Raw genomic sequence first — 27,086 nt, 5'->3', positions numbered from 1 at the left:
CAGACAGTACTGTGGGAATCCCAACCAGTTATTAAAAGGAAGCCCCTGGGAAACCTATTATTGGCAGCAGCCATCCTTTTACTGGAAGCACCTTCTCAAGTATCAGCCGGCTTGCATCGTGCATCAATCTTCAGTTTTTTTGTGAAAGAGTTTCTTATGACACACAACTGAAGTATTTGTTTCCAGTTGTTAACTGGTAATTTCCATGAAAGACACAAACTTGTATTTTTCTTTGTTTATTTAATTCATGGACATGTTTAAAACCCGTTTTCTCATTCATCTGCATAACGGAAGCCTTCAAAGGCCCACTCTCCCTCTGGCCCCGGTGGAGGATAAAAATTTCTTATGCACATCACTGCATACGATGGACGAAACACCCTTATCTCCTTTCCTAAAATGTCCCAGCACCATCGAGCCAACTTTCTGTTGGCAATATGTCTATAAAGTTTATCTTCAGGTCCATCAAATGGATTTTTGTACTGCTGCTTGTACTGATACCAAGCTGTTTGAAAGACCCATCTATTTATACACACTGGATAAAACCCAGGGTGCTGGGTGATGCATTTGGGTTCTTCGCGACATTCACCGCTAGTAACAGTCTCGATAATGTTATTTTTGACAGGCTCAATTTCTTGGCAGCATATGCATGCCTCCGCTCTTCCCATAATCTGACAATCGCTGTATGTACACCTACAAAAAACTAACATTGCAATTACTCTGTATTCTTCGTGAATTTCTACTATTATATATAGGAATGCATTTATGAACAGAGAACGAGCGCACGTAAGCGTTGGTGGCAGCGGAAGCAAATTATGTTGCCTTCACCCGTATTCTCTTAAAACATTGAGTTAAGCTTAAGACGTAAAGTTTATTATCAAGGATTGAGTTATAATGTTATGCTGTTTTGAAAGAGTAAATAAAGCCGCAATGAAGCTGCGCAATAAATCGAGTAGCCAAAGGAAAGCTCCGTTTTCGCATCCCTTCAATCGATTTTTAAAGGCAACAAGGAAGAAACAGAAAGACCAATATAACAATTTATCAACAGAGTTGAGTTTCTTTGTCACTTAGTCTGTTACAGAATCGGCCATTTTTAGCGATGATATAAAGGCAAAAGCTCCTTCTTCGCCTATGAAAAATATTGTACACAACTAGAAGACGCACAATTATCGAATTACATCTCACGGCTTTGACGATTCTACGTCACACGATGATACGCTGACCGCTTTCTAAACTAGCGGGCAATTTTCAAGATAGCGAATTTCTATTTGCATTTTCGGCAAGGATCTCATGGATATACACACCAACTATAACTCTGAAAAAAATAACCATTCTAAATATTGCTGTAGCAATACGATAAAAGAAAGTTTAGACCTAATCACTGGAATGGGCACTTAGACTTAATCTGTAAAATGCGAATTTAACATAGGGGACGCGTGGTGGGTATATCCATGAGGTCTTTCCCGCATTTTCGGTCGTCTTTCAGGTGCAATATTTAATTTGAATGAAACGATATGGGAATGATGTTATCAAAAACTGAGACGTAAACCTGAGGCCAAACATACAAAATACCTTCAATTTTACCCCGGAGTTCCCCTTTAGAATTGCCCACGATAAGTATTAGAAATTTAATACATAGTTTGTGTTGCTGTTCACACACAGATAGCACCTCACAAAATGAGGAAAATATCATAACCAGCCACTCTATAGGAAAATTTGAAAATGGTGCTTCCCCATTCTAAGCCTATCGACTCTTCACTATCACTCACTATCAACTCTTCGTAGTGACATGCATATTTAACCCATTAAAAACCTATAAAGTTTTGGAAAATTACTTACACATCAGACATCGTGGTGTTGATTCCCCTAAGACTTTCCATCGACATCCAAAGCCAAGGAACTTTTCCCTATGGTTTGGCCAAAGCAGAAAAGAGCATCGTATTCATAGACTTATAATTTGAAAATCTTGTTATGTGAGGTACTTATTTCTCTTCTTTGTTTTGGTTTGCAGATATTAATTAGTTCTTAAAGAAAACTACATGATGTTCGCGTACCTCTGTGAATTTGATATACTCTACGTCTTGTGAAATGTCACGTGACAGTCCAAAATCTGCTACCTTGGCTACCAGTCCTTCACCAATCAAAATGTTCCTAGCCGCTAAGTCCCTGTGAACACACTAAAGTGATAGCAAAATAAAAGATGCATGAGCCCGGATGAAGCATTGATATGCAAAAATATCAATCGTGGAGGTGTGAACTACTGTGAAAACATGACAGTCTGTGCCAGGCCCTCAAATAGAGAGAAAATTAATTTTTTTGCTTTTAAAACGATTTCATTTTCTTCATATTCCACGAATTTTTTGTTATCTTATGGACTGTGATTCTCACCAAACTGTCTCATTAGTGAGAATGCAAATGCGATGATCGAACGGCTATTGGAAACAAAGGATGTGGACACAAAATCCTCTTGAAAAGCTACTACCGCAGATAAACAACTTGGTGAAACCTCCCCTCTAAACCAAAGAACGTCAAAGATTTATTATTCCTGAAAATTGAGTGTTTTAAGAACAATATGCAATTATTATAATACGCTGTTCCTATAGGTCGTGCGAAATCTTTAGAGGTTCAATACACATATAACTTTTCCAAGTTTACATAAATGTAGAAAACACACATGGCTTTGTTGACTTAAAAAAAAACAACTACATCAATGTCAACAGAGGCAAGCGCACAACTGTCACAAACCAGCTTGCTTTCAAGGTGCCGCATTCCATTTGCAACGTCTTTAGCAATTTTTAACAAGTCTCGCTCGGACAGCTTTGAACAAATGTTGACATAATTTGCATCATGTGTTTGAGCAGGAATTCGGCTGTCAAGCAATACATCATCCAGACTTCCCCCAGGTACGAATTCAACAACCACACATAAAGGTTCTGAGGACGAAAGGATATGATATGAAAGCAGTGATAGAAGAGGATACAATTTGTTACTTCTCAATGCTAACCCAAAATAGGTGTATATTTTCCAGGAAAGTAAGGTTTTCGAAATTATTAAAGGAAAGAGGTTTTACCAGTTTATCACATTTTTAGCCTATTAGTTTACCTTTTCACCAGCATTTTGGAAAGTTTACCTTAATTTACCAATTCACTGTTTTTTCCTTTTTATTTTTGGTCACTTTTCTCCTTTTGAAACTATTTATTCACTCCTCATTTATTGAGAAAAATCGGTTGATCTTTACATCTAACCAACTACCTTCCAAACACTGAATACAGATTACAGATCTGTTTAGCAAACGTAAATGTTTTCAATCATCTCCTGGCATATTTATCACGTAGCTGATGTAAAGAAAAGAGCTCCGGCGATGTAAAAGACACAAACGCACCTCTCCTGCTTAAAAACGCATTATCTGCTTCACGTTACCTTCAAATGAACATGCTCCGATTAAGCTCACTATATTTGTATGGCGGCCAACTTTTCGAAGCATCTCCAACTCCTGGATCAGAGCCATGCGCTGATTTTGGTCATTTTCATCTAAGAATAGAAGCAGGAAACCTTTTAAACATGCGAAAATTCAATTTACAAGTCGAGTGGTAAAACTTGAGTGGTGAATGGGGATTATTTTGTGATATTCATCATTCCCATCATCAGCACAGGCATCGCTGAATAAATGTTACTAAAGTGTCAATCAAACCCAAGTTTTGTCATTTTGGAACATCCTGTCTACCTAAGTGTGTAACAATTATCATCATCGTTATCGTAATGCCATCATCAACATCATTATGATGATCGGGGATGTCGATCTTAGTCATCCAAAACGCCGGAATCTTTACTTTTTAAAGCTGGGTATTGTAGCAGTAGCTATGTGTTTGGAAGACTTTCTTTACCTATTGGATCAATAAGATATTAAAGGCGGGTTTTGATCGTAACTGACCTCTTAACATTTTAACAGCAACGGGTAATTCATTCCCATCTCTTCTCAAATAGGTTCCTTTCCGAACGACTCCGAACTCTCCTCCACCAAGTTCCGTTTCTGTTATTTCCAGTCTTTCTCGAGGAATTTCCCAGTTTCTTTCAAATGCCATTTGGACCAGGTACATCTCATTATCAACGACCACAGCTTCGTCTTCATCCGAACCTGGTAGTGCTGGCTGACCCGCACAGGCTTGCTGGTTACGATCTCTGAGCTCGTTCATGATTTCCGGTCTCATTTCTTGCATGGAAACATCATCTTCTTCGTCGTCGAGAACCTGTTACAGGGTACGTGTTTATGCGACACAATACACGAAATCCTTCTGCTAATCGAGCTTTTTTCCATGATTGCAAGCATACATGGTTTCCTGCATTGGACTCCTGTTCGGCTCTACACAGACCCTATATAGACTAAGTTGTCATTCAATGACACTTCCTATAGGTCTTTTTTAATTTCGATATATTAAAATTCAGCTTGAAAGAGAGGTTTAGAGGACAAAGGCAAAGGAAAGTGGATGATGATATGCAAATATTTTTCACATTCATTCCAACGTGATGTGTTTCTACTGTTTTTGGTATCGATGCATCACCATAAATTGATCCTTGTTCTCATGGCGCCAAGGTCTTAGAAATATTTTTTCCGTACTAAACAAGTAGGGCATTCACTAAAATCATATATTCATGTTCTTATATACCTCAATAATTGTGTTTTTCTTTTTTCTTCTGAATCGTTTGAAAACAATAAAGATATAGACAGCGAAGATAAACGCAAAGCCACAGGCAAATCCCAAGATGATATGGAAAGAACGTCTAGAGGTTCGATCATCTTTGACTGAAAAAAAAAATAAATAAATAAATAAATAAAATTTGAACAATTGATTTTTAGAACAATATCATGAATCAAACAAACAGAACAAGTCAATAAAAAAGCCCACAAATTTTCAGTACCGTCAGCCATACTTTGGCAGAATCAATCACGCAGTACCAAGTTCATTTAAGGACGGTGCCTACTGTTGTTATTGCGCATAGATTCTGCGCATCTCGAGATACTCGGGTTTCCTATTGGTGATGCTTACTAACACAGGGATATTTTTGCGCGGTTTAAAACTATCCGGAGAAAGTAGATCTTAGTTAGTACTCTTGGTATCCAAAAAGAAAATTGGGGGTAACCATGAATTTTTGAGAGATAATTAAGCTTCAATTTGAGAAAGAACGCCATACATTTCTTTGTATTTTAAAGCTTTTTACAAATATTATTCATCAGTTATCTTTGAAAAATGCATGGTTATTCCCAATTTTCTTTTTGGATTTCAATAACGATTGTTACGATCCACATTTCCTGCATAATCATAAACCGGGGCAAGAATAAGTTTGAATTAGTAGGCACCATCCTTCAAATGTGTGATTGTTGTTAGATGTGATAAAACACGTCCTTAAGTAAACGAACACACTTATACATCAACTCTTGTGTTGCTGTAGCTCCGAGATCAACCAAACAAAAGCTGGAAATACGACGGAAAGATCAAAAATACTCACTAGCCTCGCTGGTGCTAACAAAAATGGGATTGCTGGCTGGTCCATCTCCGATCTGATTCGTTGAAAACACCGTGATGCTGTAGTTAACGAATTTTTTGAGATTCGTTAGCTCCTTGTGGAATTTATTAGAATTGACAGTTTCGCTGCCATTGTCGCCCTCTGTAAGCGAGTTATAGGTAACTGTATGAGTCGAGATGACACCATTCCGATCAGCCGGTGGAACTTCCTCCCACGTAACTAAGATACTGGTTGAACTGATGCTTTTTCCTCTCACATTTTGAGGAGCAGCGGTGGGTTCTAAAATAAATCAGGTTAGAAGTACTTAAAACTGCTAATCATCGTCATAGTACGTATAGAAGAATAGTAACAGCCCATATAAAAAGGGGAAGGATGCTCGTCGGTAATTTTAAATTAAACCCCTAAAGGAGTCTAATCTGCGCGTGGCCCAGGCTGTGTTTGACCCCTAAAAGAGACCATATTAAAACACAGGTTATAAAAAAACAGAGTGACTTTTAATGATGGCAAAGACATTATCATCTTATAATTCACCTACGTGAAGAAATAAAAAAGCGTAAATATACAATTTTATATCTCTTCGCGTGCAACACTAAAGGAGACCTTCACGGCTATATATGATTGCATTTTGCCCAGAACACCCTAAGTAAGACCAAAATCTGAAATTTACACCCCTAAGCGAGACGACGAGCAACCCTCCCCTTTTTGTATGGGAGTCCCCCCTGGGTAATAGTGCTAATGATCTAGCAAGGCCGCATATAGCCTTAAGGACTAGTAGACGCGGCTAGTCTAAAATTATATAGAAATGTGATACAATTAGGATTGCTTTCCTTTTCTTACACGTTTGAAGCTGGTCACGGGTAATTTTTTCACTGGATATTTCACATGGTAACTAACAAACCATTTTAAAACAGCGTTTCACGCCACAATTGTTCGTTATGAAATGACAGCCAAATTTCACTCCCAGACAAACAAAACAAAAGCTGGAAATACGACGGAAAGATCAAAAATACTCACTAGCCTCGCTGGTGCTAACAAAAATGGGATTGCTGGCTGGTCCATCTCCGATCTGATTCGTTGAAAACACCGTGATGCTGTAGTTAACGAATTTTTTGAGATTAGTTAGCTCCTTGTGGAATTTATTAGAATTGACAGTTTCGCTGCCATTGTGGCCCTCTGTAAGCGAGTTATAGGTAACTGTATGAGTCAAGATGACACCATTCCGATCAGCCGGTGGAACTTCCTCCCACGTAACTAAGATACTGGTTGAACTGATGCTTTTTCCTCTCACATTTTGAGGAGCAGCGGTGGGTTCTAAAATAAATCAAGTTAGAAGTACTTAAAACTGCTAATCATCGTCATAGTACGTATAGAAGAATAGTAACAGCCCATATAAAAAGGGGAGGGATGCTCGTCGGTAATTTTAAATTAAACCCCTAAAGGAGTCTAATCTGCGCGTGGCCCAGGCTGTTTTTGACCCCTAAAAGAGACCATATTAAAACACAGATTATAAAAAAACAGAGTGACTTTTAATGATGTCAAAGACATTATCATCTTATAATTCACCTACGTGAAGAAATAAAAAAGCGTAAATATACAATTTTATATCTCTTCGCGTGCAACACTAAAGGAGACCTTCACGGCTATATGTGATTGCATTTTGCTCAGAACACCCTAAGTAAGACCAAAATCTGAAATTTACACCCCTAAGCGAGACGACGAGCAACCCTCCCCTTTTTGTATGGGAGTCCCCCCTGGGTAATAGTGCTAATGATCTAGCCAGGCCGCATATAGCCTTAAGGACTAGTAGACGCGGCTAGTCTAAAATTATATAGAAATGTGATACAATTAGGATTGCTTTCCTTTTCTTACACGTTTGAAGCTGGTCACGGGTAATTTTTTCACTGGATATTTCACATGGTAACTAACAAACCATTTTCAAACAGCGTTTCACGCCACAATTGTTCGTTATGAAATGACAGCCAAATTTCACTCCCAGACAAACAAAACAAAAGCTGGAAATACGACGGAAAGATCAAAAATACTCACTAGCCTCGCTGGTGCTAACAAAAATGGGATTGCTGGCTGGTCCATCTCCGATCTGATTCGTTGAAAACACCGTGATGCTGTAGTTAACGAATTTTTTGAGATTAGTTAGCTCCTTGTGGAATTTATTAGAATTGACAGTTTCGCTGCCATTGTGGCCCTCTGTAAGCGAGTTATAGGTAACTGTATGAGTCAAGATGACACCATTCCGATCAGCCGGTGGAACTTCCTCCCACGTAACTAAGATACTGGTTGAACTGATGCTTTTTCCTCTCACATTTTGAGGAGCAGCGGTGGGTTCTAAAATAAATCAAGTTAGAAGTACTTAAAACTGCTAATCATCGTCATAGTACGTATAGAAGAATAGTAACAGCCCATATAAAAAGGGGAGGGATGCTCGTCGGTAATTTTAAATTAAACCCCTAAAGGAGTCTAATCTGCGCGTGGCCCAGGCTGTTTTTGACCCCTAAAAGAGACCATATTAAAACACAGATTATAAAAAAACAGAGTGACTTTTAATGATGGCAAAGACATTATCATCTTATAATTTCCTCTACGTGAAGAAATATAAAAGCGTAAATATACAATTTTATATCTCTTCGCGTGCAACACTAAAGGAGACCTTCACGGCTATATATGATTGCATTTTGCCCAGAACACCCTAAGTAAGACCAAAATCTGAAATTTACACCCCTAAGCGAGACGACGAGCAACCCTCCCCTTTTTGTATGGGAGTCCCCCCTGGGTAATAGTGCTAATGATCTAGCCAGGCCGCATATAGCCTTAAGGACTAGTAGACGCGGCTAGTCTAAAATTATATAGAAATGTGATACAATTAGGATTGCTTTCCTTTTCTTACACGTTTGAAGCTGGTCACGGGTAATTTTTTCACTGGATATTTCACATGGTATCTAACAAACCATTTTAAAGCAGCGTTTCACGCCACAATTGTTCGTCATGAAATGACATCCAAATTTCACTCCACAATTAAGCTTCACATTCATTTGACATGTAGCATATGATGGAGTTTACTTTTAGAGCAAAAGGTTACCGTCACCACTATCTGCTTGTACCCGTGTTTGCATTTCGTTTCACTTCACCTGTTTGTTTCTGGAAGTGAGTACAATAAAAAGTCGACAGATGTTAACGTCAAAACCAGTTCGATTAACAGGATCCTTTTGCAGAAAAAAAACCTCAATACAGTTATTTGAAGTTCCCTCTTGCTGTTTTCTTGTAGGGCGGCAGACGAAAGAGGAAAGTATCCTTACTGGATAAAAACATTTTTGCTTTCCATCTGAATCTGGTCATGTTTCCCAACTCAGCGGTAACTGACTCAGTGATAATGGCAAGTTATTATGCTCCATTATAAAATGTCGAAGAAGAGTATACCTTGACTGATTATAACCGAGGTTGTTGCCGATGAATTTCCAAGAACATTTGCAACGAGACACTTGTAATCCCCACCATCTTGTGTTATACTAGATATGACTGTCAATATTGACTCGCTAACAGTGAACTTAGAGATATTTGCGCGTTCGTTACCAATGACAGTCGCATTTCGAGCAATCACAGGACCATCTTTTACCCATTTCACTTCATAAACTGGTGGTGAAGCATTATAACGACATGTCAGCTGCATCTGACTGCCTATAGCCAAAGACAATTTTCCAAGACCAACAATTTCCACAGCTGGTTTATCTGCAATTGCAATATTGTCAGAGTTAAAATAATTCATTAAAAAAGTATTGTTTTGAAAATCATAAACTACTTGCTCAGCATGCAGTAAGTATTTCCAACATCCTCTTCGCTCCCGAACAACTTTGGCAAACTTACGAGCAGATATTTGATTATTTACAGCTATTGACCGGAAACGTGTGGACAGCCTTACCGGTGCAAAAGAGTTAATGTCATAATTTCAGCATGTGACAATCAAAGCCACCGTGGTTGTGTAACCTGGAGTGTTTGTGGAATCAATGGATTACAATGAAACATTAATTCATGATATCACACAGTGACAGACGATAACCACGAGGCGCATGAAAACGAGGACCCGTAGTTTTCTATTAGGCACACACTTACAAGAGTCCCCTGGGTGTCCGCTGACCATAGATTTCACTGTAAAACTTTCACACTGCTTATGAAACAAAAAAATAACACTCACATTTTACCAAAATATTTCCTGGAGATGAAGTGGCGTCAGCAACACTGTTATTTGCCACACATCTGTATTGGCCCGTATCTCCTGGCACAATATCGGTTATTGTTAAACTTGAAGTATTTGCACCAAAATCAGAAACAATCATTCTCTCATTTCCTGATATATACTTTTCATCTTTTGTCCATTTTACATCTGGTACAGGATTTCCATAGACTTTGCATCTCAGAGTAACATTCTCTCCTTTTATTGCTATTGCATTCCGTGGGTTGATGGTGAATTCGGGTGGAGCTAGCAAAAAAAAACAAAAACAAATTCTAAGTTTGATAAAGTCTACTTGTCATATAACATGCACTCGTAAACAACCCGATTGTGAATTAGCAAATACAGCTGTAAGGATAGTTCATCTTAAGTCAAGGAAACGAATGATTAGTTATTGTTATTTATTATGATTTCTCAAATTAAATTACCAATTAATTATTTCATTGGAGCCTTGTCTATATAACATGTTAGGGTAATAGCACTTCAAGTAATGTACTTAAACGTTAGACACCGTAACTGCCACACATGATTATAACACAGAGTGCATATAAGCACTGAGGAAAATAAAATGCATGACCGGTCACCTTTTGATGGCCAGCTGGTTATGCATCTTAACGAACGTCCCGCAATGGCTGTCAGACATCTAACTGTGCTGGGAGCTCTGTGACAACCCTCCTTTAATTTAATAAGTGGTTATGGACTGCTATAAAAGAAATATTCTAATGAAAGTGAGGGCTCTAAGAAATCAAATGAATTACTTACAATGTACAGTCAAGGTCGCTGGAGATGAAGTCAAGTTGCCCTCCCTGTTGCTTGCCGAACATCTGTATTCTCCTGCGTCTGATCTTTGAATACCCGTAAAAATCAAACTATGATTGTTGCTCGTCGACGAAACATTAACTCGTGAATTTTCTGCGAGTTTTAGTTCCTCACCGTTCTTTGTCCAAATAACACTGGGTGGTGGATCACCATCTATAGTGCAGCTAAATATCACGTCTTGTCCTTCAACTGTCGTTGCATTTTTTGGAAAGTAAGAGATCTCAGGTGCAACTTAGAATTAACCAAAAAAAATAGTAGAAATTAGTAGTTGTTAAGTATTTCTTAACACTTTGATTACTACGGCAGAATACGTCAAGCTTTATCCACGGTCCCATCTATCCCTTGTGACGTCATCACTTTTAACGGTCAGGAACAGCTTTGTCCACTAACTTGTGCAGGGAGAAGAGATCTTTCAAACTATACAAGAATGAGCACAATTCAGTCAAGGAAACTGGAGAAACTGCCAAAAAACCCATGTAACAATGACCTGAAATCTCCATGAAAAGCTTGCTCCATTACCCACCTACCTTTCTGAGCACCTAATTCTAAGATGATGAAAGGTTTCTCAGAAACTCTTTCCACCAAAATAAAGCCTACCAAATGCCAGAAAGTTGAAAAAAAAAAAAAAAAATGAGGCAAGGAAAGCGAAAAGAGAGGGAGGGAGAGAAAGCGAAAAGTGTAAGTCGATGTCGAAATTTTGCTTTCTGCGCATGCCCGAACTTTGCAAGCGCTTATTTTGCACCTGGCTGTAAAGGCCACGGAGTGTACAACCTGGAAAAGAGTTTGTAGGCAGATTTAGCTCTTAAACAGCACGACAGTCACCGAAAAACCCCTCAGCTAGCTTCAAAACGTGTTTTTCGGCCAAATCGCTAGTAGCCAAAGGGTTAAGAAACGAAACTCTGAGGAGACACTTTGAAAGATTGTTCCTCTTCCATTTCCAAATATAGAGTCAATGTTGTCTGTCAAAGCCGTTCTAAGGTTGAATCCGTTTTTACGTAGGTAAAATTTGTGATCCTCATTTTACATAGGTTGAATATTAAAGCAGCTATCAACCCGCCAAAAAGGACTTAAAACACCTATACCCTCCCTCGAGCACCGTTTTACTCATGGCAACACATCTTCGTATTGTTTTATATCATCTTATCGGTTTCTGTGTTCATACAATTTTCAACGTTATAACATAATAAGGGATCAAAAAAACTGTACTATGCACTTACCGGTACTCGAATTCGGACCCTCCAGATGTGTAGTCCTGTGTGTCTTCGCCACTACACTAGAACGACGACCATGCTCAACTGATATCCATGTATAATAACCAAAACTAATCCTAACCTCACCCTCATATTTCTCTAAGATTAATTTAGGTTCCAAAAATGTTTCTTCAATTCCTCTGAGAGCGTATGAAACAGATAAAATGAGGATAAACAATTTAACCGAGGTCAAAACCGATTCAACTTGAGAATGGATTTACCGGCAACATCATTAATGCTATCGCTCTCTACTTCCCTTTGCTTTAACTACCAGGTAACTGAATTTTAAAAATATTACACCTTCTTTTCCTACTTTGGAAATTGAATATACTCACAATATACTCTCAGGCTCTCTCCATGTGAAGCTACACTGCCTACACTGTTAACTGCCACACACTGGTATAGTCCTGCGTCTGACCGACTGAGATTAACAATATTCAAACTGTGAATGCCTCTCCATGAAACTGCAGATAACCTTGGATTACCTATTACATTCAATCTCTTTCCATTTTTTGTCCAATAAAGAAGGGGTGAAGGGTTTCCTTCAACTGTACAGCTAAATACGATATATTCGTTTCCTTCCCTCGTCAGCCTAGTAATGCCCGGTGGCAACTGGTTTACGATTGCGGGTGCAACTGAAAAGAAATCGAAAACATAAAGTTACAAGCGATATGGGCGTCAGTTAAAGCATCACAAACAATGTTAAACACAAACCACCCAAAACTGGAAAATCCAAAGAAGGCTAGCAGCTTAGTTTCAAATTAAACACTCGGTTGCAAAATATTTTGAGCTATTTTATAAAGAAAATAGATCGAAGCATCTTGCGCCAATATTATCCAAGCCAGCAAACGGTCATTGCCCTGATTTATGAGAACAAATGTAGTCTGTAAATAAAGAAAAGCATGTTCAAATGAATTACTTACAATGTACAGTCAAGGTCGCTGGAGCTGAAGTCAAGTTACCGTCACTGTTACTGGCCAAACATCTGTATTGCCCTGCATCTGATCTTTGAATATCGGTAAGAATCAGACTATGATTGTTGCCCGCGGACGAAAAGTTAAATCGCGAATTTGCTGCGGGTTTCAGTTCCTCTCCTTACTTTGTCCAAATAACACTGGGTGGTGGGTTCCCATCTACGGTACAGCTGAATAACACGTCTTGTCCGTCAACTCCCGTTGCATCCTGCGGAGGGTAGAGGATCTTTGGTGCAACTAGTAATTAAAACAACAAGAAAAACAATCGCCATTCGTAATTTCTGCATGGCGCAACCAAGCAAATGTTATTCTGGAAAGATTAGTAATTTATCAGCCCCGATACCAGCGGAGTCTTTCACAAATACACCGAGAAATCGAATGGCTGTGCTTTAGTTCAGTTTTTCCATTATTATGTGGCAAAGATCCGTGTGCTCTGATTGTCCAAGACGTGCATTCTCGTTTTGAAGCGAAGCCGTTAAATTTAAAATTTGCAACCAAAACTGCGAAAAAAGAAATGAATTTTGTCGTTCCTCACAGCGAAACTACCAGAAAAAGCTAAAAGGATTGAAATTTTGCAGAGATTTCAAAGCGAGTTTCATTATCCGAGTGCCATGGTGAATAAAAAACTTACTGACCGAGCTTTCTCGAGCCGTACTGCGGAATGTGGGAGTCCAATTTACTAGTCATAAGTAGGTCGACGATTCGAAGTCCTGTCATCAACTAATTAAAACTATAACATTTAAGAAACCAAATATGTATTGCCTAAATTAATGTATCACTAAAAACCGTACAAGAGTACAACAAAAGATGCAATTGACTTTTTTTCATCGAGAAATCTGCAAAGTGATAAGAAAAGACAAATATTGGAGATATGAGTATGGAATGGAGTTTTTAAAATAACGAGGTGCGCATGTTCACGAATGAAGTCGATTGATTCCGGCAAGTCATGTTACAACGGCCGCCCACTGTGGCAGACGATTGAATAGGTTTTACAAGTCGAAACAGGGCTTGGCTCATTTTCGTTAGGCTTCGTGGGCGTCGACTAATCTTGGCAGATGACGGTGTAGCATCAGAATGTTTAGTCCACAGGCTAAAACAATTCCTTCCGTTGAACTTTAATACTAATATAGTTACAAATGCCCTTCTTAATAAAATTGAGCGTGTGAAACGATAGCAACTAAATAAGGTAATAAACCACGAAACAGGAAAAAGATCCTTCCGTGTGAAATGCTTGGCTCATCATATATATACTTGCCTAACTAAATACGTAATTTTGAACTAAGGGCCTGTTTACATGGAGAAAGGGTCACCCTTGTGTAAGGGGCAAAAGATAGCCCCTCTTTACGTGCAAAGTCTTGTCCCTAGGGCTATCGCGATTATTGAATTTGGCGCCGTGGTAGACAACCAGCTCTTTTGGCGGTAAAATCCATATTCCTCGCTGGTCATATCCTTAAGTTCTTTTCCCGGGTCCTGAACAATTTCAGAGAATTAATCTTCGGGAAAATCTGCCACCATGCATCAGCGTATTTCCGCATACATTGTGGATAGATCGGCCTCGAAGTCCTCGCCGTTAAACTCGCACTTGGTTTTGAATTCTGCAATGTACTTCAGGAATATATCCACCGCTTCCGATGTCCATGACCACTTCTTAGGATACGCTGCATGTAATGTGTGGGACAAAATTCCCTTTAAAAAACTAAACATATACCAATTCTCAAAACAACTGAAACCTTATCTACTGTCAGAACAACATAGTTCAACATAACGTAAGCAAATATCCTTTTACATTGTACTTTTAAAACGGCTTCCTTAAAAATAGATCTCCATTCTTTACAACTATAAAATCTGGAGGAGTGGCTAGAAACTCTTAGGATTATTTCAGCTCCAGGCCATATGAGTACAAAGAAACATTAACTTTTGTTTTAAAAAAAACCATACCGTGAAGTGCAGTTTTAAATCTTTTTCTGTATCTCAAAAAGTTACGATTAAGATTAACAAATAATTATGTGCATATTTGAAGTTTTTCTTCGTCAATGATTCGGTCCAGTGAAGCACTTTCGATGAAATTACAATAACCTGCGATCAGGCACTATTTTAGTTTCGCATGGTACGTGATGTGGAGTTTAGCGAAAGACGACATAAGAGAACATATGGGTGAAGCTAAAAATGGGCCTGATCGCAGGTTACAATCACAAGAGATCTGTCTCTGGGCAGTCTGAAATTGAATAATCAGTCCTCATCATGGCGTTTGGGAGAAACAAATCAAGGGATACCCTGTGGATGCAACAAGCTGTTTTGGGCGATTTTGGACCGATGGAGAGCGGAAACAGGCGACGAAGCCTCTCTGAAGGGAATAGAAAAACGAAAATTGATCTGTTCCCTTTCAGTTCCGCTTTGCCTTTTGCGGTAACAGCTCCTTCTTACTAATCATTCGCCCAAAAAACCGCCCGCCATGTTTAGACTTTCGTCAGGTTCGGAATAAGACCTCGATTCACCAGGAATGCAAAACTCTTTCGTTAAACTCGTTATGTATCATCTACTTATCGCATTGGTGTTAAATCTGCGAGTATGAACAAACACCATAAACAGCTCTCAAGAAAGAAGGAACTGACCTCGTGATTCTTGACAGGAAATGACTTTACTTCATCGCAATTTTTTGGTTTTCCATACAAGCTCAATTTTTACGCGCGAAAGTTTTAAAGAAAGACCAAACATTTTGTTTTATTTACAAACGAAGTTTTTAAACTGATTTTGATCACCACCGAACTAGAAACCTGTCATTTGAGATTCTTCGATGGGCACCAAAATTCCCTTATTACACTTCAGGGCTGCTTCATATCGGATGCATAAAAGAACAAAATGAATGGATAAATATTGACCATTTAAGTGACAACACTTACTGATATATACAATAAGGCCCGTTTCAAACGTCGAACTGTGCCGAATCTATTGCAAAGTTTGACGTTTGAAACGGGCCTAACATGTGGTAGATACAACAACAAACCTTCATGACTGAAAGATACAGCAAGTAATAGAAGGAAAGCTAGTATAACAGCCATTGCAGCATCCAACGTCATGCAATTTTTTCCGCATAGATCACAATCAGTGAATCGTTCGGAGTAGATTGCAATGCAATGACTTGTAAGATAGAAAACAACCAATAAGGAGGCAAGCAAATATACCAACAATGATAAGAGAGTCAAGAGACATTAACAATCCGTGTCGGAAAGCCTGCGGGTCGGAACTATTCATCAATATTGAACAATAAGCACATGCATGACAGAGTCGGTGTTTTTAATTGTTCCGAGAAGCTGCTCGAGATGACTCTGGTGTAACTGCATCTGTTAAATGGCAGCCGATTCGTTTCAGATCACCAGGCCATTGATTCCGTGAGGAAATATTTAACACTCACTCGCGTAAACGGAAACATCTCTTTTATCTTGATGACATGTTTCAGTGGAACATACAACAAAGTGAAATTTAACATTTGTTTCTATTACATCCGGTCAATCGTTAGTTGTAGTCATTGTATCGCTCTCACGCACTTCCAACTTTTTCATGTCTGCAATAGCCCATTTTCGGCAACGTGCTTGCTTCAAAATGTTATGGAGATCTCCATTCAGTGCTTTAAAATATTACTTCCTAACTCTACTTCACTTGATTTTAAAATGGTTAGCTTTCTCTTGAGGTTTGGTAACCGACATTTTCTCCTGTTTGAACTTGTTTCTTTGGTAATGGTAATGAATTTATATAGCGCATCATTGTCTATTGAAATATTCAAATGCGCTTTACAAGCAAGTGATCTATGGGTGAGATCGGACAGCAGCATATCCATAATAATACACGTTTACAGCGGTATTCGGAAGAAAAACTATGTTGACATATTTAAAAAAATAACGTCCTGGCAGTTAGCGATGCGGTAGTCTAGTGGTCAAAGGGATAATTGTTAATCGAACATTCCCAGTTTCGAGTCCCGCGAATTTAGGCATTGAGGTTCTGATTTTAAAAATCCCTATCAAGTGCTAAGCGTCCTAAATTGACGGTAATAGTGAATTTAGAGAAACTAAGGAATTGTCGATAATCGTCATTTCAGAGGTAGAGGATGGGTTATTTAGCCTGATCTTGCCTGCGGTTGGGGTAGAACGAGCAGGCTCCGAGGACCTAGGGTTGCAACAAGCGCGTGGGTTTAATGACGTCCCTTGACCCTGTAGGGTCAACAAAGCTCGATGTTAAATATCAAATGAGAAGAAATTAAATGTCACGTCAGCACAAGACCGCACGGCTGGGACTTGCAATTGGCTGCTAAAACGATAAAGTTGTTGATCGATTAGAACTGTTCATAATCAGTTACAATCACGTTTCAAATAATAACTCCCGTGACCGAAGCTGTCTGACATCCTGTTTCAGGCTGTTTCCAAAACAATCAGAAACTAGAAAAGGCTCGGAAAACGTTGCAGGACTTAAAGGGAAACTGTCACGAGAAGCGCATGCACTAGCGTCTTGAGAAAACTTGAAAAGTGTTAGGTTAACTTTTTTCAAGTTGAATCGACAAATTCAAAATTGTGTCCACTGGAGAGAGGGCCATGGTGGACAAAGGAGAAACTCCGGTTAATATACATGACTCACGCGTGAATCCATGATGGCGGCTAGAATTTTCCGTGGGCTCGAGAGCAAACAAACTCGAGCATACGCAGGTCATGACAGTACCCCTTTAACCTAGTCTGCAGAGCAGGCGTTTTTTGACAGGCGGACGCTTTTTTGAATGGCTTCAGGCCTCTGTTAGTCTTGCTATCCAAGATGTCGGTCAATAATTCTTACCAAAACAAAAAGACGCCTACGTTGCAGGCTAGACTTAAACGATAATTTTTAATATCGTCCAAATGCTAAAAACCTGCATTCCGCAGTTTCGGGAAATTCCGCAATACCGCAATTCGATATACAAATTCCCGAAATACCGCAAGAAAACTGGTCCAATACCGCAGACCTAAATGTCCTCCTCTGCAAAGAAACACTTAAGATCCCTTCTTTCTGCCGATTCATCTAGGGCTTATTGTTACGATGGAATGTTTCAAGGCTCTCCTTCCTTGGATCACGCAGGACACAAAGTGACATTGATCCAAGAGGAAGCTGAAGCTCAAAAAATAGAGATAGCAGGTCTAATTCAAACGCCACTGAAGAGACAGCTTGAAAGCAAAGATGAAGATGGTCACTCAAATTGACGAGGAGTACGCTCATCTTGTTCAACGAAGCGAACACATGCTGAGGAACGTGGATGTGTTTGTTGACAGTTTAATGGGGAGACTTCAAGAGGAAAGGCAAAGGATGAAGTCATCAGTGGAAAACGAAACCAAGAAATCGCTGCAGAGTCTAACGGCCAAAAAAAGAACGATTCAGCAGGAAATGAAGAAGATCGAATCAGCGCTGGAAAAAGCTGAGAAACTATTAACCGGCAAAGCACAGACGCCGAGGTGGTTCAGCTAAAGAAACCATTGCAAACGAGCGCGTGGCCGAAAGCCTGTTTGAATTAGTTTTCGCGGGAAATAAGAAGATCCTGGAGTCGGTGAACGGCGAAGGCATTGGTTTCTTGAAATCTCGCCGTTCAACTGATGTAAGCAAATCTGTTGCCGAAGGCAAAGGACTTTGTGAAGGCCTGATATTGCGCGTGAAGCGACTAGAAACGCGGGTGGAGAAAGGTTTTACAGTAAGAATGACATTGTGACAGTAGACTTGAGAGACGAGGGAGGGCAGGAAAGCGGCAAAACCATATTTCTTGTTAATGATAACAAGGACGGGACCTACAAAATCAGCTATTTTCCTACATTTGGAGGTAAATGCAATTTGTTAGTTAAAATACCCCTGTGACCAAAAAATCAATTCATATTTTCCTTTGGATTTCAAAACTATGTTAACAAAACACTAAGTGACCCACGTTTTAAGCCTTGATTTAAAAAAGACACATTATGTTCTTGAGAGAGCTGGATCGAGGAGAAAATGACGTCAAAGGCTCACTAGTTTAAGAATGCAATACGTGTGTACGCCGCAGAATTAATATGCAGCACGGGGGTCTTGGGCTTTCAGACTTTAAACTCACGCTTTGCATATATAATAAGCTGCGTTCACACGCTGAAATTTTAAGCTAGTGAGCCTCTGACGTCACTTTACCCTGGATCCAACCGTCTGAGGTCCAATCGGTCAGTTTTGAACGTGAGTAATGGCGGACCGTGAAATCCAAAACTTACACTCAAAGTAAACGGCCTTTGGATAAAAATCAAAGCTCAAAATTTTGCCAGTCAGGTGTTAAGCAAACGCACTTTCAAAATTTGAAGGAAAAAAGAAAGTGTTTTTTTTTTTTTATCACAGGGGCACTTTAAGGTAAACGGGCAAATGATGAAAGTTAGAAATTTCGAGGCAAATGAAAGGTATAGACTATATATACAGGAGAAAGAAACACATACCGTGCATTTTACCTTTCGACACACCCATCCGAAAAATTGGTTTTTGCCCTGAGCGGGACTCGAACCCACGACTAGTCTGCCTCCCTCGCAGCGTGGGGATCCCTAGGGCTCAACTTTCCTTAAACTTAAGTGTGTATCTTTGCCTCTAAACTCCCGACAGGGTTTAGAACAGATGAAAGTTAGAAATTTCGAGGCAAATGAAAGGTATAGACTATATATACAGGAGAAAGGAACATATACCGTGCATTTTACCTTTCGACACACCCATCCGAAAAATTGACTCGAACCCACGCCTCCCTGATTACTAGTCGTAGGTTCGAGTCCCGCTCAGGGCAAAAACCAATTTTTCGGATGGGTGTGTCGAAAGGTAAAATGCACGGTATGTGTTCCTTTCTCCTTTATATAAACGGGCAACATATTCGTAATAGTCCTTTCCCTGTTTTTATTAAATCTTTCAATGTCAAACCTGTTTTATCTTTTGGAAAAGAAGGCTCGAATGATGGAATGTTTATGTATCCTTTTGGGCTAGCAGTAAATTTTAGGGATGAAATCGCAGTCATTTCCCAGCACAAGGTACAGATATTTGACTGCAAGGGCAATTTTCTCAGATCCTTTGGTCGTCAGGGTAGCGATAAGGGACAGTTTCAATACCCTAAAGGAATAGCTTTTGGTAAATATGGAAATATTTATGTTGCAGGGAACCGTCGAATCCAAATTTTTAACGAGGAGGGGAGGTACTTGAGTATGCTTGGTGGGAAGGGAAGCCTGGATAGCCAGCTTATTGAGTATCCTTTTGGTTTATCATTGGATTCCAATGGAAATATTATTGTGGTTGGTGCTGTTGGTGGGGTTGATTTATTTTCCCCTGATGGAATGTTTCTGACAAAGATAGGTGGACCCAGTGCTCTTACTTCTCCTGTTCATTGTGTTCAGTCTGGTGATTATCTCATTGTGTCAGAACTTTGTGTTATTAGTGTATTCACCCGGAAGGGGGACTGTAAGTACAAGTTTGGCACAAGCGGGGCGGGGAATGGACAGTTCAACTATCCCTTTTTTTGTCAGTAACTAAATCAGGATATGTAATTGTCTGTGATTGGAATAATCATAGAGTGCAAGTTTTTGAAGTGAATGGTAAGTTTGTTGGTAAGTTTGGAAAACGGGGCAGCAACATAGGAGAGTTTAACAATCCATTATTCGTAGCGCTCCTCAGTGATGGCCAAATTGTTGTGTCTGAGTTTGAGAATCATCGCATTCAAATATTTGATTAATCTCGAGCAGACACTAAAATTCAAGTAACAATTATCTAAAGGAAGACTGATTTTCAGCTTTCATGGACCGTTCCTCCTATATGAAATGTTTGTAATCTGTCGAAGTGTTTCTGTATTTTTGAAGTGTTTTACTTATAATGAATATTATAACGCTTTGTTCCTGAGATTGATTTCCGTGATTGAAAAGGAATTTTTTTTCCCACTGAACTTCATTTTCTTCTAAGAAAGCGCGGATTTTTACCTGGATGAATTATATTGCCCAGTGAGTTCTGAAATTGTTAAACATTAACTGAGCCATGACTGATTGTAGTGTTTTCCTTAAGCGAGTAGTTATATTTATTCGTTAGCTTTGATTTCATTAAGAAAATAATGCAGTTCACTTTTAACAACAACTTTTTTATCATTTATATTCAACACTTTTACAATAATTGCTTATGCGACAACAAATAATTATGAAAACAACCTTGTAAGTTTCAGTGTTAAAAAAAGCCGTTTTGTATTTTGTAGTCTACATAAGCAAGTATTTACCCTTTTTGCTTAACAATAATTTTTGATGATAAACATGCATGTAATGTGCAGGAGTTGTATGTAGCTTAAGGAGATAATTATATCATCTTTATAATAATATACAAGTGTTCTGAACCTTAAAAGCAATTGAAAGTTATAAGAAATGGAAATAAAGGTCTCATGTGAATATATATGTGTCTACTTGACTGGTCTCTGTTGTTTCCTTCAGTTGCTTGGGTTTTAAGCCGGTGCAGAGTGGCTTAAGGTAGGGTTGGGTTTTTTTGTGTTTTTGGGTGGGGTGGGGTGGGGGCTGACGTGACAATATATGTCTCTATATGATTTAATTGAATTCGAGGAGGAGGTTGTTGAAATAAAAGTTTCACATTTGTGAAATTGAAAACTTATCATAGAGTTCATGTAAGCGTAGCTGCAGCCCTTTCCATAAAAGCCCTTAACAACGGGGATGGCTCTGGAAGACTTGATTGGAGAGTTAGTACGAGGACCTCTTCCACAACACGTTTTCCTCTGAGCACCAAGTAATTAAAGAACCCTAGTCCTCCAAGATACGTACCCATATTCACATGATAAAAACCGCGCTCTTGAGTTATTTACGTCGACTATTCACATATAACAAGGAAGATGATGAGAGTTTCAACACTACTCCAAAGTGAATCAATTTCTGATGTGTTCGCTCTCTTCACGAAGTACTGATCGTTCATAGACTCTAACAGTTATATTGCTTGGTTTTCCTGTGTTGTTTGAACCTGCCCACTTGCTGGTATCTGTAGAGAAGGTATTCTCAGCCTGACCAGTTTACATTGAAATTTAAGAATATGTCATATGGTAACAATTTCATCGTGACTTCGCCACTTTCTGATTAGTGTCCTTGATCTCAAAATGTCAAAGGTAGATTTCAGCACCCTAGGAGTGGGAGATATAAAGACAATGGAAACGAAGTTGAAACATACTCTCCCTTTCTCCCACATTATCAGGGACCTTAATCACGCGACGTTTCTGAGCTACAGATGGAAAGCGGAAATGTTGACTTGTCTTGGCAGTAGCACATTTGTATTAGCGAGTATCTTTTCTCTATGAGAGACGATTAGAGGGACTGCTGTCCGGGTATGCGAAATGTTCAGTTCCGGTTTCCGTCTGCGTCTAAAAAACGTCGCGTGCTTAAGCTCCCCTCACTGCACATTGTCACTGGACCACTGGATGCCTACTTTTTTGTCCATAAGAATTGTTACTTGTTTTAGACGACCACTTTTTCCTTTTTTGGACAGCTTTAAATTGTACACGGTAGCGCATTCCAAACCATATAGGAGCAATCACTGGAAAGACACGAGCGCGCGTCTTCAGACTCTTCCCTTCTACGTTGCTTTGCTTCCATATTGTTCCCATTTTAGCATCATCCAGCGCTCCGACCGGCGCCTTCCACCAATACGGACCGTGTTCGATTCCCAGATTCGGAGTCATTGTGGGTTGAGTTTGTTGGTTTTCTACTCTGCTTCGAGAGGTTTTTCCATAAAAACCAACTTTTGATTTGATTTGTGTTAATTTGTTGGTTTCAGTTTACAGTGTCCCCAATTAGTGATCCAGCACTAGAAGACTAGACAGACTAGATCCTTTCCTTTCCTTTTCCTTCACTTTACACGCTATGCACCTCAACTTTACCCCTGAAATAGGCCATTTCCGAGTTCATGTCTGCCTCCTCTTCAAAGCGGCGAGTCTAAGTGCAAAGTTTTTCTATTAAAATTAGTTTTCATTCATATGTAAAGTAGAACTAATTACCATCACAAAAACTATGCACTCAGACTCGCTTTGAAGAGGAAGCAGACATGAACTGGGAAATAGCTAGCCTATTACATTCAGATCGATAGCACAACTCAAAGCTTCGCAACAAAAAAGTGTTTGTTGAACATACAGAACTTAAGTTACAAACTGCAGAGATAAAGTTTGGAAAATCATTAGGCTGAACAGTTTTGTCAAAAACCCCACTTGCAATCCATTTTAATCTTCTTCAATTTTGCCTATCCGTGCGTCCTTTTTATTTGCTTTCTTATTCAAAACTTCCTTCAATGTTCTAAGTAGTTATTCTTACGTTTCACTTGATTTGGTTGTCAATAGACCATTTTACAATTGTATAGCTAAGTTACCTGGCCTAAGAATGGAAGCGAGAGTGCCGGTGACCCTGTTTTGATGCAAACCTTCGTGCTTTAGTAATGTTAATATGGACTAATTAGAATTACAACAACATAATTTACATGATAAAAGCAGCCTCGCAGCCATTCATAGGCTAGGTCGCTGAGCAAACAACTGTAAAATGGTCTATTGAAATTAATTCTAAGTGAAGTGAAGACGGTGAAAGTTCTTTATTTAGCCGTAAGAAGCCAAGTTTGGGGTGAATACGTACACGTCAGAGCTATGCACACCTTGTCTTTAATTTGGAACTAAGAAATGCTTCTAAGACTGATGCTTTCCTTTGTGTTTACAATATATTTGCTTCATTGTCTCCGATGCAATTTCGATAGACTTTCTTCACTTTTTTACTAAATATCTGTAGCATTTTTTCCTGAAATGAAACTCGAACGACGCATAAGAAAATGGACTGCAATGTAGGCAATCAGTTAACTTGTCACTGATTGATTTGATTGCAGCCTTTTCAAACCAACCAAGATTTATGGAGTGATGACAGGAGGTTGTGAAACTGGTAAGGACACATAAATCAGAAACCAAGTCTTCACTCACGCGGACAATCGCAATAGATAAGGACTTTAATTAAGTTCTACGACGGCAGAAGTCAACGACAACGTTGCCTCACTAACGCAAGTTTTTCGTAACTATTCCACGTCGTTCACTTCGTACAATGTGGGCGAAGTATCTTAAAAACAAATGGGTACAGGCGGTTTCATAGTAAAAACAGAAAATATGAGATTCTTTTTTGTAAGCTCGCGTTGGCGTCAAAACCTCAAATTTGCTGATTTGAGGTTGTTATGCAGAGTGCCACAAAAGTACGCGCTGAAATATGTGTCGCTCGTGCAGCATGATTTTTTCTCCTCTTTTAGCCAACGATATTCTTCTTTTGTGGCGTTAACGTTGTCGTTGCGCGAAAACAATAGATTTCTTTCATTTGCATTAGATTCGGCACATGTAAAGTTATATGTTTGAAACGGGTCTTAAACTCACTATTGAGCCAATCATAACGGCTTACATAGCGTCGATGACGTCACAACGATGACGTCACAATGATAATTTTGCGTTTTGGATCAGGTCGTTGCAAACAGTACCCGCTTACATTGATTTTATCTCTAGTTTTTTTCCTCTTTCTTCCTCTCTGTTTATTGCATCATTTAAAAATTCAATCTGGCCTTTGAGAATTTCGGTTTCACGATTCCTGTAGCAAACAAGAGGAAATAAAAGGCTGATAGATATCGATACTTCGGTACACGACGAGAACAGACCATTTTACAGTTCTGTGCTCAGATACCAGGCCTTTGAATAAAAGCGAGGCTGGAGTTGACCTTCTTTTGATTCAAACCTCACTGCTTTTCTTATGTAAATAGAAACTCGTTAGCATTATATACAATTTGATTTAGATAAGAAAAGCAAGGAAGCAAGGTCAACTCCAGTCTCGCTTTTAGTCAAAGGCCTAGTAACTGATCACAGAATTCAAAAAATGGTCTATTTTCATGTTTGACCGCCGGACAACATAGCATCGACGGGGTGAATCGATTGCAAGCTACTGCTCCCGAAAAGGAGTCCGCAAATAAGTCTGCCTGTGTTCACAGGCTACGTCCTAGACGGTAAAGATCATTGTAAAGCGCCTTTGAGACGTTAGTGATAAAGGCGCTATATAAATGTGAGAGAAGGGGTAGTTTCTAAAGAAACTGTGGTGCTGCGTCGGTGGGGAAGTAGTATACAAAAATTTGGTTTTATCAACGGAGTTGATAATGTAAATTGGTCACCGTACAGAGATTCTAAAAGCTGACGTTTCGAGCGTTAGCCCTTCGTCAGAGCGAATCGAGGGATTATGGGTTACGTGTAGTTTTAATAGTAGAGTAGGAGCTACGCTATTGGTGGTAACATGGCAACGTGAAAAATAGGAATATATTAGTTAAATGAAAAGCGTTCGTTAATACCGTGAGGATTAAGGGTGCCAATTTGAAAGATGAATTTTTGTTCCAGATTCTTGCGGCTTTCCGTCGTACCTAGATGTAGGGAAAGGCCACAGATAGCCATGTGTTTTTTGGAGTGGTTCGGCAGATTAAAATAGCGAGCGACTGGCTTAGATGCATCCTTGTCATTCTTTTCAACATCGCGAAGGTGTTCGCGGAATCGGTCACCTAGTCGTCTACCTGTCTCACCAATGTATAATTTATTGCATAACGTGGAAGTTATGCAATAAATGACATTTGCGGAGGTACATGTGAAACGATCGGTGATCTTAACAGATCGCTTAGGTCCCGATATCTTGCTAGAGTTAACAATGAAAAGACAAGTTTTGCATCGTGAGCGCGCGCATTTGAAAGTGCCGGGTTGCTCGTTAGTTTTGAGCGCGCTTCTAACTAGAAAGTTGCCTACGTTTTTGTCGCGTTTGAATGAAATAAGTGGTGGTTGCGAAAAGATTCTACCAGTCTCGGGATCATTTTGGAGTAACTTAAAATGACTAAGAATGATGCTTTTGACTGCGTGATTATGAGGATGGAAAGTGAGGGTGAATGGAATTCTGGAATTCTGGCCAATTTACATTATCAACTCCGTTGATAAAACCAAATTTTTGCTATATAAATATACTACTTTTAAAGAGGGACAATTGTCTTCTGAACTTTGTTCAATGGCCTAGCTCTAATGAGGCTCTTATAGCTCAGTTGTTGAGCATCCGAACTAGTAATCGGAACGTCGTAGGTTTGACTCTTCGGTTCGGAAGCGCTCGGATTTGTTCCGAGTATCCCCAAATCACCAGCCCCGAGTCACCATCTCCCACGAGTCTCTTGCAGCTCAGTCGGTAGAGCATCCGAACTAGTAATCGGAAGATCGTAGGTTCGACTCCCGTTCAGGAGCACTCGGATTCTTTCCGAGTATCCCCGAGTCATTATTTATATTAGGAATTAAGTCAATCTCTCTTTTTCATTAAATTCTTTTTTGTGCCCCCTAAAAATCCAGGCCACATTTTTTTTACTACAAGCCCAAAAAAGGTAAAACCCTTTTTTAGACAGTTCATAATGACCTGTTAAATTAAAAATAACCTAAACTTAAATTTGTTTAGGTAATCACATGATTTCTCGTGCAATTTGGAATAAAAAAAGCACGAGTAGATTTTTTGAAAGACGACCAAAATTGCATTCGCTTTACGGGCTTATGCAATTTTGGTCGTCTTTCAAAAAATCGTCTAGTGCTTATTTATTGAAAATTGCGCGAGAAAAATTATGCCATTACTTATTAATAACAAACATGAAAAACTTTCGAGATGGTTAAGCAGAAAAAACAAACGCGTATCAAGCAATCAGGGAAATATAGTGCCATAAATTGCATCATTAAGGGCGCGCGCGGATTTGAAAACAAAAGATTTGATTGTTTCTGACCAAACTCTGTTGTTTATTAGCCAATCATAATCCAGAATTTCGATGTGTAATTTGCACTGGTATTAACTTTTCTGCACTGGTGTTACACCTGAACTGCACTTCTCTTAGCCAACAAGAATTTTTTCGTGTATATTGTTAAACCTGTAACAGATGTTTAAATCCGCCATTATCGATTACCAAACGTAAACATCAACGGACTGGGTAAAATACTATAAATACTGGGTTTCTATCATTATACTACTACCTGAGAATTTCTGCAATTCGATTGGCTGAGAGCAGAGGTATGTGAAAATTACAGGTAGTATGATAATCAAAAAAAGAAAAAACTAGTAAAACTTTACTTCAAATTTGACAAAGCTCTACAGAACCAAATAAAATACAAGGTCTACTACAAAACTAAAAACTACCCTAAAAATCATTATAAAAATTATAGTAACCAAAATCACGAAATAATCTCGTCGCGCGAGTTAC

General features: G+C 39.1%; 1 protein-coding gene across 1 annotated transcript in view; it reads right to left on the bottom strand.

The window, feature by feature from the left end:
• Positions 1–13,490, bottom strand: part of LOC138010102 (muscle, skeletal receptor tyrosine protein kinase-like) — a 24,528-nt gene extending 11,038 nt beyond the window's left edge. The window contains exons 1-16 of the mRNA XM_068857059.1: positions 13,439–13,490; positions 12,753–12,902; positions 12,165–12,464; positions 10,523–10,810; positions 9,725–10,009; positions 8,953–9,261; positions 7,567–7,863; positions 6,535–6,831; positions 5,503–5,799; positions 4,662–4,798; positions 3,929–4,244; positions 3,418–3,528; positions 2,743–2,930; positions 2,052–2,174; positions 1,837–1,904; positions 1,298–1,304 (exon numbers count right to left, since the gene is read on the bottom strand). Coding sequence (XP_068713160.1) covers positions 1,298–1,304; positions 1,837–1,904; positions 2,052–2,174; positions 2,743–2,930; positions 3,418–3,528; positions 3,929–4,244; positions 4,662–4,798; positions 5,503–5,799; positions 6,535–6,831; positions 7,567–7,863; positions 8,953–9,261; positions 9,725–10,009; positions 10,523–10,810; positions 12,165–12,464; positions 12,753–12,902; positions 13,439–13,490 — 3,225 coding nt within the window. The remainder of the gene's footprint in view (positions 1–1,297; positions 1,305–1,836; positions 1,905–2,051; positions 2,175–2,742; positions 2,931–3,417; positions 3,529–3,928; positions 4,245–4,661; positions 4,799–5,502; positions 5,800–6,534; positions 6,832–7,566; positions 7,864–8,952; positions 9,262–9,724; positions 10,010–10,522; positions 10,811–12,164; positions 12,465–12,752; positions 12,903–13,438) is intronic.
• Between the last annotated feature and the right edge of the window lie 13,596 nt (positions 13,491–27,086).

This window comes from Montipora foliosa, chromosome 7 (assembly GCF_036669935.1).
Source record: "Montipora foliosa isolate CH-2021 chromosome 7, ASM3666993v2, whole genome shotgun sequence".
In the NCBI taxonomy this organism is placed as follows: Eukaryota; Metazoa; Cnidaria; class Anthozoa; order Scleractinia; family Acroporidae; genus Montipora; species Montipora foliosa.
Note: the sequence above shows the minus strand (reverse complement) of the source record. Positions and strands in the feature narration are given on the sequence as shown.